At 40.0% G+C, this 12,943-nt stretch overlaps 1 protein-coding gene across 1 annotated transcript in view; it reads right to left on the bottom strand.

Moving 5' to 3' along the window:
• ADGRV1 (adhesion G protein-coupled receptor V1) overlaps positions 1 to 12,943 on the bottom strand; it is a 921,762-nt gene that overhangs the window by 717,838 nt on the left and 190,981 nt on the right. Inside the window, 3 exon segments of the mRNA XM_030193377.1 lie at positions 2,486 to 2,695; positions 4,706 to 5,514; positions 6,529 to 6,710. Of these exon segments, the coding sequence (XP_030049237.1) occupies positions 2,486 to 2,695; positions 4,706 to 5,514; positions 6,529 to 6,710 (1,201 nt within the window).

The raw sequence follows: 12,943 nt of genomic DNA, 5'->3' as shown, positions 1-12,943 counted from the left end.
CCATATATGCCAACAGTTACTAACATGCAGTTAACATTCATTACTGTACTCAAGTCCCATTTTATACAATGGGATCTAATTAATAATGACAAATGCTAACAAAATAGCATGTTAGTAACACTAGCTGACAGTAAATTAAAAAGTACAAACTAGTCGTATATATATTGAAATTATGAAATAAGTGTTACAAAGCTAAAGATAAAAACTCTGTACTTGTTCATTAACTTTTTGCTGGACTATATCTATAATACCGAATTGATTATTAAGTGTGGATAATTTTAAAGCTGCCCCCTTTGGGGTTAATTTTAACAGTACAAAAAAGAAGCACAAATGGGCCTTCAAGAGTGGAACAGTCGAAAGTCCTAGGGGCCCTTTTACTAAGGTGCGCTGAAAAATGGGCTGCGGTAGTGTAGGGGCATGTTTTGGAGGTATACAGATCCATTTTTCAGTGCGCCTGTAAAAAAGGCCTTTTTAAAATTTTTGCCGAAAATGGACGTGCGGCAAAATAAAAATTGGCATACATCCATTTTGGGTCTGAGACCTTACCACAAACCATTGACTTAGCGGTAAGGTCTCATGCGGTAACTGTGTGGTAATTGTCTATGTGCGTAGAATGATGATTACCGCCTGGCTTCTGCCATGCACCAGAAATTTAAAAATTATTTTCCGGTGCACGTCAAAATGAAATTACCACAAGGGCCACACGGTAGCCAGGTGGTAACTCCAAATTGACGTGTGTTGGGCACCTGTAGGTGCCTACGTGGCTTAGTAAAAGGGTCCCTTAATGAATAGACCCAACATGGGACTTGTTTCAGCCTTTTTATGTCTGCGTCAGGGGTCAAATGATATGAGTTCTCTCGATAAAAACACAAAGGTATCACTGTTCTTCAGTCAATAATGCAAAAAGAGTCAAAAAAGATTCAACTGGTAGCACTGCCACAATAGCCTGCTCCAACGCGGGAAATCAATCCAAGGGGAATGCAGTCAATAAACATAAATAAAACCGTGTCTTCAACAGCGGTGTTTCCAAAGGAAGTTAATTTTAACAACCATTTTCCACGTGGCTAATATGAAACCATGTACAGGTATCTGTGCATAAAATACATGTGCTAGCATGATCTGCACATAAGCATTCCTGAGGGCATAATCTGAGAACAGCAGAGACAGAGCCGTTTAAGAAAATAATCATGCCCACATGTAGAAGGTAGTTTATAAACCATTTTCACATGTAAATGGACTCTTATAAAATACTGACCAGTATATAAGAGTGACTCATGACATGATGGTGCACAGTTTGCCAGTAGGCATAAAATGAGGTGGAGTATGGGCAAAGTTCACAAGTACACACATAGATTATAAAATATGCTAATCTATGCACATACCTGCACAATCCAGATGTGGACATTTACATCTGCTTTACAGCACATCTGCACCTGCAAAATAGGTGCAATTTCTTCCACTTATTTTATAAAAACAAAGAGGCATCCGTGAGTCTTTATGAAATAGTACCTAAGTAAGCGCTTGTGTGCCCTCTTGAACCGGGTGCCCTGTTCTGAGAGCCACACAAGGGTACCCGGTTGGTGTCCTGGCATGTGAAGGGGACCAGTGCACTAGAAACGCTGGCTCCTTCCATGACCAAATGGCTTGGATTTGGTCGTTTCTGAGATGGGCGTCCTTGGTTTCTATTATCACCGAAAATCAGAAATGACCAAGTCTAGGGACGACCATCTCTAAGGACGACCTAAATTTCAAGATTTATTGCAGTACACATGGACTCCTGACGCAGGCATTATTGCCGAAACACGGCTCATGTAGATGAGTGCATTTACACGGCAAAAGTGTAATTTCTATTTGGATTACGTATTTGTAATAAATTATAAAATTATACCCATGGCAGACTTTTGGGGTTTTTTTTGGACCTAACCTTTATTGTTCGATACCCTTGAGAATGTTGTTTCTCCTTTCTTGTTGTTGCAAAGATTTTTAATCCACTACTCCAAACACATGCTGTCTCTCAGGGGATAGCAAAGTCAATATAAAACATAAAATTAGAAATACAGTAGACATAAAATCAAAAAACAGGAAAATAAAAATCTTTTCATGGTATGTATCTGCATACTGCATTCTTCGTAATTGCTGCAATATGTAAAGCTTGTACTGGGATATTATGGTTTTAGATAACCTGCCATAATCACATATAAATAGCACACTTTAGCGAATCATCTCTTTTGTGATTATTGAAAATTACTTAGTACACCTAATCCTTAGTCTGTTTTATAAAAATACAAATAATAAATAATTCTGTCCAATTTCAGAAAACAAAAATTCTCATTGGTAATCAAAAATATTACTCCAAGCATCCTGTTTTCACAAACCTCCATAATCAAGCATGTTATAAACAGTACATGCAATAATCAAGAGCGCATGTAAATAATGAAGCTGAAGGTAAATAGCAGAAGTGTGGCCAATACAGAGGGGGACCCACCTTCATGACCAATAACCGATTTGGATGCAGTCTGAAAGCTGATCACCCCTGCAGGATTATCATTGGCCAGAATGACGACAGTTACAGTAGCAGAACTGGGAAGGATCCGACTTCCTCCCTCAGTTTGTGTCAGTCTGATTATGATGGCTTCATTGTCCTCAGGCTCAGAGTCATCCAGTATTGTCAATGTCACCATCTTCTTCGTCTGACCTGTAGATAAAGAAAAAGACCCTGGGCCTACATCCATTTTAGGGTAGTGGATTCATAAATGCATTTTAACTATGAAGGCTGAAGTTATATATACAATTCATAATATAACAAGCTGGTTCCTTTCTTCAGCTGAACACTATCTCATCACTTACTTTGGAGATTTCTTGTTGCTGAGATGTCAACAGAAGCTTTCCTGCTTACAGAAAAATCATCCTGGTTCTCAGAAAGAAAATTGCATTGTTGCCATTACTGGGGGCCATTTTTATGTGACAAAATGTATATTTTAATTTGCCGATGTTGTCCTCTGATATTTTGAGGTTAATTTCTCAAAGGGATCTAGCCAACTAAAGACTAGAGTTTAAAAAAGTGCTTGTGTGCTACCAAGTTAATGCACGTTAATGCCATTAACGCACATTAAATTACTGTAGGCCCCATTTTATATAACAGGGCCAAGTTACAAACAACACATGGTAAATCTTGCACTAAGAAAAAACTTAGTTGGTCAGATCACAGCATTCGAAAACTGACTATGCCAAATATCAAAATGTACCTTCCAAAATTTCACTAACTGGGTATCCTTCATCATCCAACTGCTGAACAAACTTAGAATGGCAAGGAGAATGGTAGGTGACCAGTGGCTTAGCTATGGGTGGGCCTGGGTGGGCACAGGCCCACCTATTTTTGGCTCAAGCCCACCCAGTCTGGTAGCCAATAAGGCCCCCAGAGCACCTCGGTGGCAGCTGTCTCACTCCCCCGTCTCCCTCTTCTCGTCCCCTGGATCATGCACCTGCCCTTCCCTGCCCACCAACTCCCCCTTCCCCTCCCCTTCCTGCTTTACCTGTGAACCATTGGCAGCAGCAGTGATTCATATCTGCTGCCAGCACTGCCCCAGAGGCTTCCCTCTGCCATGTGCCATCAGGAAACAAGAAGCGATGTCGCAAGGTCAGGACATGGCAGAGGGAAGCCTGTGGGGTTGGCACAAGAAGTGGATGTGAATTGCTGCCAGCAGGTCTCAGGTAGAGTGGGAAGGGAGGGGTTTCAGAGAGAGGAGGAGTTGTGGGCAGGAGCAGATACAAGTAAAAGGTGGGGAGAGTTTTGGAAGGGCCCAACCATGTTTATTCTGGGCCCATCCAAAATGGCAGGTCTGGCTACACCACTGTAGGTGGCTAGTGTGGATTTTCAATACTAGACTACTCAACTTGGCTGGCCAAATGTAGGAGCTACAATAGCAGACTAAAATCTAGTCAACAATTCTCAATAGCCTCAACACTTCATAAAAATTGTCCCCAAGCTCCCTCTCTCCCTTCTCACTCCCCACATAATAGACTCACCTTCTGAGCACTCCCAGTCATCCATTATTAAAAGAAAATCTCCCTCATGAGCTTCTATCCCTCTTTTCCTTCCTCCCAGCACCAGACATTCATAAATTTCTCACCCACTGAACTAGAAAAGAGGTGGTGAATAAGACTGAAAATACTATAATGCCTTTGTATCGTTCCACGGTGCATCTTCACCTTGAGTATTGTGTTCAGTTCTGGTCACCATATCTCAAAAAGATATAGCAGAATTAGAAAAAGTTCAAAGAAGAGCGACCAAAATGATAAAGGGGATGGAACTCCTCTCGTATGAGGAAACGCTAAAGAGGTTAGGGTTCTTCAGCTTGGAAAAGAGACAGATGAGAAGAGATATGATTGAGGTCTACAAAATTCTAAATGGTGTAGAACGAGTAGAAGTAAATCAATTTTTTACTTGTTTGAAAAGTACAAAGACTAGGGGACACTCGAGGAAGTTACATGTTTAAAACAAATAGGAGGAAATATTTTTTCACTTAACAAATATTTGGGCTCTGGAACTAGGGAATATATTCTCATTATAACCTGCATTTGAATAAATCAAATACTGTCATGTTAGGTTGACAACAAATATATTTATAGCTAATTACAAAATAATTAATTTTGTAAACATGCTTTGTAACTTAAATATACCTTATTTTTCCAAAACCCATCTTACCTTCAGTGAAAATAAGATTCTCAAAATCACCTACATAGTCTATGTTTCTAGTTGCTGATCCACCAACAACATTCCATTCCACTGTCACCTGTCCCAAGCTGCCTTCTCTCCTTTCTATTATGAGTTGCAGGGTCATCTGAGGCTGTTCTTCAACTTCAACATAAAGACCTTTGTTAGTTGCATTGGGACTAAGGATATACATAAGAAACACCCCAAAGGCATCTCCGTTCATCATTATGACAACTGTGGTGATATTTGGCTGACCAATAGTTGGTTGGTTTCTTAAACTGGTTGAAGAGTTCATTAGTTCAACACTAAGAAGGGATACAGTAAATCTTTCATCCAGTTCTGGCCAATTATCTGTAAGTATGGAAACAGTGAGATTGGCAAACTCTTCTCCTTCCAGTATTGTTGCCCACTGTCTTGTAATGGGTTCATAATCACTACCAGCTGTGGCTTGTGTGCTAAACAGAGAGGCCACATTGGTGGCATTTTTCCTGTAGGTCCAAAATCCTGTACTGTTCTTTGGATTTGACCATATCATCCACCAGAAGCATTGAGGAGTCTCAGATGTCCAAAGAAATGAGAAGGCTGAACAAGCCTGTTCTTTCAGGCACAGAGTGGCACATGTGTCCAGAGGATTCCCTGCTGCTGAGACATTCACCACAATCCTCGAGGACTGGCTAGGAATTCCTTCTACAGGAAGTTCATAGTAAGACAGTACATCGTGGCCTTGTTCTTTTGCAAGAGCTACAACATCAACCTCTGAAGTACTGTATAATACACGCAGTCGACCAAATCTTCCTGCACTAGTTATAACCAGAAATAAAAGAGTTCATTAATTTACTGAAATACCTTTGCTTTTACTTTCTAAAGAAGAAAAGTCTAGGAAGAAACATACACATTTTTAAAGCTAAAACCACTAGTTTCAGTAATCTGATATAGCTGAAATGTGTTTCTAAAGAACAATTTTTGCTCTTCTAGTAACCTCTACATCTGGGCATATGTTGTGGTTTGGAAAATCAATTTGAACTGTGTTTAACCCATGCAGTGGTTAGACATGCAAATGTATAATCATTACCTTGATCAGTAGACCCATTAATTAAATGTATACAGTAGCATCTCAGCCTTTCAAAGATTCAAAATAACTTCATTTAAAATTCACAACCATGTCACAGATAAAATATTTAGAGGAAAATGCAGTACAGTTTAACGCTTATATGGTATAAGGCTAAGACTAATTTTATAACAGCAGGAGTAAAAGAGTAATAGGTCCTCACAAATAAGCAACAGCAAAGTATACAAGAAGTGAGGTCCAAGAAAGCAAAGGGTCCCAGATGTAGAGATAAATCCAGTTTACTGAAAATCAGTTTTAAAAAGACTTAACGGTTGTATTTCAGCAATATTACTGTGTCAGGGGATATTACACAGAATATCCTCAGCAGTAGGTGACAGAATAGTTGTTGGAAAAGGTGTATTATCTGCAGAGGTCACCTGATTTCCTGGGCATAATATCCCCTGGCTTGAGAAAGCAAATGATCAAATTTATTAAATCAAGATTTCAACAGACTCCTGATGCATAGTTACTGTTGTAAAATGGTAGACTCAATCTCACCCAAGGACCATGATTACTCATTGCGTAGTCCTCACAGCCTGATCAACCCAAGCAGCTAAAGACAACCTAGGAATCAAACACAGGTCCTTTGTAGTGCCATTCTTAGCATTGCCACCAAGCCCAAGAAGAGTCATATCTAAGCTGAAGCAGCTCAGCCATCTTTAACCATGGTTAGGTTTAGATATTTACTTTAGCTTGATACACAAACCTTCTCTTGACTGTTATGTTTGCAATGGCATTCTTTTCCAGTGGCTCCTGAACTCGGTAAACAAGCCTTTGAAAGGCAACACTGCCGTAAGGATTATCATTGGAAGGAATGATAATATTTGCTACTCCATCTATCCCAATGGAACCTCCATTTGAAGCTTCAGTAAGGCGTATGCAAACAACCTAAAAGATAAAATTATATCATTTCTGTCACATTGCAGTTATTTGAAATCAAGATATTATAAAAATTATACACACATGCACATATATCTATATATAGATATACAGACATAAAATACATCTATATATATAGATACATAGGTATAGGTAGATAGATATAGAAATGCATAAATAAAAATTTAACTGATGGATTCTATGTGAACACCTAGTATGAAGTCAATATTCAGGCTTTAAAGAAGCAATTTCATTTAAACAAGGATATTTTTCTTTTCTAAGTACTTTAGTAAAACCTCTCAACCATTTTTATACTCTGTCTTCCTCTACTCATGCCTCTGTGTACTGTTCTAGGTGTGAGATGACAAGTAATATCTTTTTATCAATCTCTGAGCTTATGGCAGTCTATCAGATTTCAAGAGCATTCACTGATTTAGCAGACATCTTCTCTTTTCATTATAATATTCCTGTTTATACTATTCCGTAATAGCACTTGGTTCCAATCAGGAACAGCAGGAATACAGGAAGGGAAAGCCATGCTGTAGGTAGAATGCTTTCATGAACTCAATGAGGTCAATATTCAGCAAACTGTTTCAAAATCAGAAAAGAATAAGCAAGTAGGAACCTGTATAAACAAAGCAATATTCAAAAAAATGTAAAAAAAAAATGTGGATAAGAATCCTCAATAATTCACTCACACTTGTCAACAAAACTAGGAGTAATCATGTCACTGGTCAAAAATACTTCACTATTTATCAACATTGTATCCAAAAACAAACATTTGAAAAACATTTGACTGCTTGCTCAATCCTTGACAGTGATGTGGAACTGTTCACAGTAAGCAATATCAAAAATGTTATTTTAATACACAGCCAAACTACTCAGCTTTTTAACACTACTCCAATCACAACTTAATATTGCCACAAAATTCTTTTAGTAGCCATATCCTGACAGGGAACCCCTGTTTTGCATCTAGCTGCATCAGGGGAATTTCATTGTTCTGTCATTCATGTGGCTTCAAAGATGGCCATGGAGAATTTAGAAATTGAAATAGTCTAACTTAGATGATTTCTAGTAATACTTAGACAAGCAAAAGAGAGGGAATTCAAAGCACAGGAAACCAAATCAAGTGATAAAAAAAAGCACAGAAAGCCTCCAAGGATGGATTGGCATCTAAGGTTTATTGAAGGATCCGACACAAGCCATGTTTCAGTAGAACACTTGCTTCATGGGTTGTAATTGTCAGAAATAGACCATCATCATCCCATACCCACCTCAATTTACACCTCCCCAGTTGTAAAGGTATTAAATATAAGACTTTCTATGCATCCAGTTTCTCCTTCCTGGGCAGCCTGCTTTGGAATGCTCTGCGAAGATCCATCCGAACAATCGGCGACCATTTACCCTTCAGGAAAATGCTGAAGACTCATCTCTTCAAGACAGCTTACCCGAATGACTCTACTTAACTTTTAAACCCTTCCTCTTACTCCCAATCCTGATGTTTACTATACCATAGACTATCTCCCAATCTCCTTATGCTTTTATCTTTTTCCTCTCCATCCTTTGCCCTTTATCTTTCCCTCTCCATCCTTCCTCTCCTCACCCCTCCCAATCTCTTTTCCTTTTGCTTATCCTACCTTTGTTTACCTTTACATACTCAACTTACTCATTCTCAAAACCTCACTTTCACTTATAATATTCTCCTATAAGACTTTGCTATTGTAATTGTATTAACTATGTAAGCCACATTGAGCCTGCAATGTGTGGGAAAGCGCGGGGTACAAATGTAATAAATAAATAATCAAGGTGTTATTTCTTATTCCTTCACTTGTCAATGAGAAACGTCAACAAATGGAAGGATTAGAACAAGGATGTTATTTCACACAGCTATATAGTTAACTCTGTCAAGCTTTACAAACACTAAATCGTGGATCAGTTTGACTTGGTAGCAAAAGGAATAATAATTATATATATATATATATATATATATATATATATATATATATATATATATATATATATATATTCAGTGACTATAGGTTTCATTTTCAAAGCACTTAGACTTACAACCTACCATGCGCCCCCAGATGCCTAATATTTATATAATTTTGCTCCCGTAGTGCCGTGTTATAACATTGCCCCCATGGTGCTGTGGCCCAATGGAGGCCAGTTATAATTAAGTGGGAAGCCCAAAAGGAGCTGCAGAATACTGCTGAACAATAAGAACAAACTGCTGAAAAATGAGTATACAATACTGACAGAAATATGGGGAAAATCATGAGAGTTCTCATTTCAAGAGAAACCTAAACTAATTAGGGCTCCTGAACATAAGAGAACATAAGAGTAGCCATACTGGGTCAGACCAATGGTCCATCTAGCTCGGTATCCTGTTTTCCAAACAGTGGCCAAGCCAGGTCACAAGTACCTGTATAGAAAAGGTTTCTTTGTTTATTTTCATTGTACAATTTACATTTCTGTCTGTATAATCAATATTTTATGGCTGAAATTGATGCATGAGGTGCAGTAAGTGTAAGCATGAAGAGTGGTGTTTCTGGGGTCAGCGGATGCACCTGTGGTGGTGGGACACTTGCATGCTAATCATGGATGTGCTAGAAGTGGATGAAAGTTTGTGTGCTGGAGACGCATGAGGAGATATCCCTATCAGAGAGTTTTCAGGCCCCGCACCCACTTCTTGAACCTCAAATGATCAATAATGCCTAACTAGGTTCCGCTTCAACAGGGTTGCCATACAGCACCTCTGTGACCAGCTACAACCCCTCCTTCAGCCCAGGACACAGAGGAATAATCTTCTGCCAGTCCACCTGAAGGTCACTGCCTCCCTCACCTTTCTGGCCACCAACACCTTTCAGTCAGTGCTAGTATGTCAATGCAGTCCTCACCTAGCCTTCCATCTCCAACTGCCTTGCCCAGTTCCTCGATGCTTTCCTCACCCACACCTCTGACTAAATTAGCCTTCCCACTACTGTGCAGGCACTCCAAAACATAGCTCAGTTCTACACCATAGAGTGCTTCCCTTCAGTCACAGGCATCATCGACTGGACGCACGTCATACTCAGAACCCCCTGGGTACACGAGACCTATAGAAAATCATTTTAGGCTATGAACATGAAGGTCATGTGTGATGCCCAGGGGGAGATTGTAGAAGTGTGTGCCTGCTATGTAGGCTTCACCCACGATGTGTATATTCTTCAGCATTCAGTAATCTACCACAGATTTGACCAAGGGGAGATCACTAGTGGCTGGCTCCTAGGTGAGCAGTACAGGGATTCTCATACTCTATATCCCCTCCTCTCCCAAAATCTTCAACACACTCCCTCCCTCTAGATGCCCCCATAACCCCTAACCATTACCCCACCTCCACAAGGTCACCATACCAGCCAATACACACCCATGTCTATGAATCTGCTTCCCCCCCACAGGCGACAGAGGCTAACTCCAGTGAACCTGGCTCATGACTCCCATAGTCCACCTCCAAAATGAGGTGGAGTACAACAGGAGGCATAAAGGCACCTAAATCATCACAGAATGCACATTTGGCCAGCTCAGGAATTGATTCCGATGTGTGGACCAGTCCAGAGGGTAGCTCCTCTACAGCCCTGAAAAGGTGGCCAAAATATTCATGGCCTACTGCATGCTGCATACCCTGGCTTTCCAAAGAAAACAGGCCATGCCAAAAGAGGGACAGCAACCACAGCAGCAGCAGCATCCAGACCCAGAATATGAGGAACCCACTCCCCCCTCCGCACACACAGCTGACCAAGGAGCACACCAGCTGGGGGTCCACGCCAGATAAAGACTCATTTAGACAAATTTTCATTAAAGTAAGTGGCACCAGCCTCAATGGACAATAACCAACATGTTTATAGTTTTAGTGTTTGATACAAATAAAATGTTTACAGATTTCACATACAAAGGTCTGTATCTCTACTCTGTAAAATAAGATTTCCTGATATATAAGGCTGACAGGTGCTGTGGTGCCAACACTACTAGGTAAGCCCTGGAAAAGGAGACTGCAGACACAGGGGTTGGGGGGTTGGGAAAGGGTGACAGTCGGGGAGAGAAGTATCAAAAAGGCCCTCAGTGTCTACAATCAGAGCATCTCCCTGTGAATCTCAAGTGCTCGACCAAAGGGCTGCGGTTATGGAGAGGGATCTAATGTGCCCTGTTCAAAACTTCAAGTGGGAAAATAGAGCATCGGAGCAGCTTTTTTTAAAATCCTTGCTCCTGATTATCCACATATCCTCTTCACCACTACCACCCCCAAATCAGATAACTATCTTCTTTGACTCCACTCTCTCCCCCCAACGAAGACCCCACCAACCAGTCAAGTCCCCTCTCCAAACTTCCTCAACCAAATCAAGACACCCCAACAGTCAAGATCCTCTCTCACCCTTGATCCCACCCATAGCATCTACCAGGGGTTTTCCAATGATGATCTAGTGGGGAACAGGAGCAATCTCCTGTTACTTCTGCTCTATGCCAAACCTGGGTTTAAAATGGAACCTCTGACCCCTAACAGTAACTAACGGTTAGTGCAGCAGGCTTTGATCCTGGCAATCTGGATTCAATTCCCACTACAGCTCCCTGTGATCTTGGGCAAGTCACTTAACCTTCCATTACCCCAGGTACAAAAACTTAGATTGTGAGCCCTCTAGAGCCAGAGAAAGTATCTGTAGATAATGCATACAACAATGCATACATCTAGTACTGCTACAGAAATGATTAGTAATAGTAGTAGCATTTTACCTTAAGTAGCCTTCTAGAAGATAAATAGTAGAAATACAAAAATATTAAATTGTTAGTTTTATTATGAGCAAGAATAGTGAATGCCATGTAACCTGCTTGGATATGTGGAAATAAGGGTCAACGAATGATTTGTAGGCGATATGGACTCATTTACTAGATATTTGACAAGATTTATTATGTGTGTTTTAGGATATTTTATTTGATTAATTACATTTTATTGTGATCATAGATGTAATGGTATAAACTGCATAGAAGCTTTTGTGATATATAAGTTAATACAATGATATAATGTGAGTACTGCTAGGGATAAGAGATACCATTATGAATCAAAAAGCAGGCAAGGGAGCACTGAGTGGTTAGATTGAGTGTGTGTGTATGTGTGTGTGGGGGGGGGGGAGAGATTCAAAGAGGATAGTTACCTAGTTTAGTGGAAGTTCAGGTGGAATGGAGGAAAAGTGTACCATTGGCCTTTGCACCTGACTCTTCAAGCTGCAACTTGTACATGCCTTGTGGTAGGTGTAAAAGCTGATGTTGAAAAGTTGTGGCCACCATGTGTATTCTCCTTGTAAAGTGAGCAGCAACATTTAAAAATGCAATAGACTGTTTCAGAGCACATGTCCCAGATCCCTGTGTCTTATGGGACTCTTTCTATTGGCTTGCCTGATTCTCTAAGCATGCTGGGCTTGTAACCTCCTCTTCCCACTCCATCAGATCTGTTAAGCTATCAGCAGCATGATCCTTCCATAATCTGTTAATTTGTGTTTGCTGCATGGTCCCTACCAAGCTGCTATAACTCCATTAAGGTTTTTACCAGTGTAAAAGTATATACAGCATCACTCTCAGCTTGTTGTTGAATTATTCCCAGATTCTCTCATGCATGGAGAGAGAGCTGGTTGGAAACAGATTCCAGTTTGCAAGGCAAAACTCTTGCTCTGCACATCTGAACTGTAAGTTTTGTTTGTTTGTTTTTTTGTTTGATTACTACATTAATAAAATTTTGGTTCAAGAGTTCTAAGTCTTTTCCTAGTAATGTTCTTATACTCTGGTTTAGACTGCATGCCAATCACCCTGTTGAGAGAGCAGAACACCATAAATTTGGTGCCTAGATGCAGCCTATAATGGCTAAAATAAAAGAATAATGCTAAGTACCCAACTAGTACTTATGTGTGCAATTGTAACAGCTATGTGCCTAAGTGCTAGTATTCCATAATTTATGTGTGCACTTGACACATAATTGTCTATATTTTGTCCCCCCTCCCCTAAGCCGAGCCCTACCCGTGCCCCCTTGAAATCTCTGCATGGTGTGAATCTCCATAGGCAAATACATTTCTAAAAATCACTATTTACACATGTTACCAATATACCCATGTACGTGCTACTATTTACCTGTGAAGGTACTTCTAAAATAACCCCCATAATGATTTAACATTTTAAAAAGTAATATATTCCAATATTTACATTGAAAATAAAATATA

Source organism: Microcaecilia unicolor, chromosome 2 (assembly GCF_901765095.1).
Source record: "Microcaecilia unicolor chromosome 2, aMicUni1.1, whole genome shotgun sequence".
Taxonomy (NCBI): Eukaryota; Metazoa; Chordata; class Amphibia; order Gymnophiona; family Siphonopidae; genus Microcaecilia; species Microcaecilia unicolor.
Note: the sequence above shows the minus strand (reverse complement) of the source record. Positions and strands in the feature narration are given on the sequence as shown.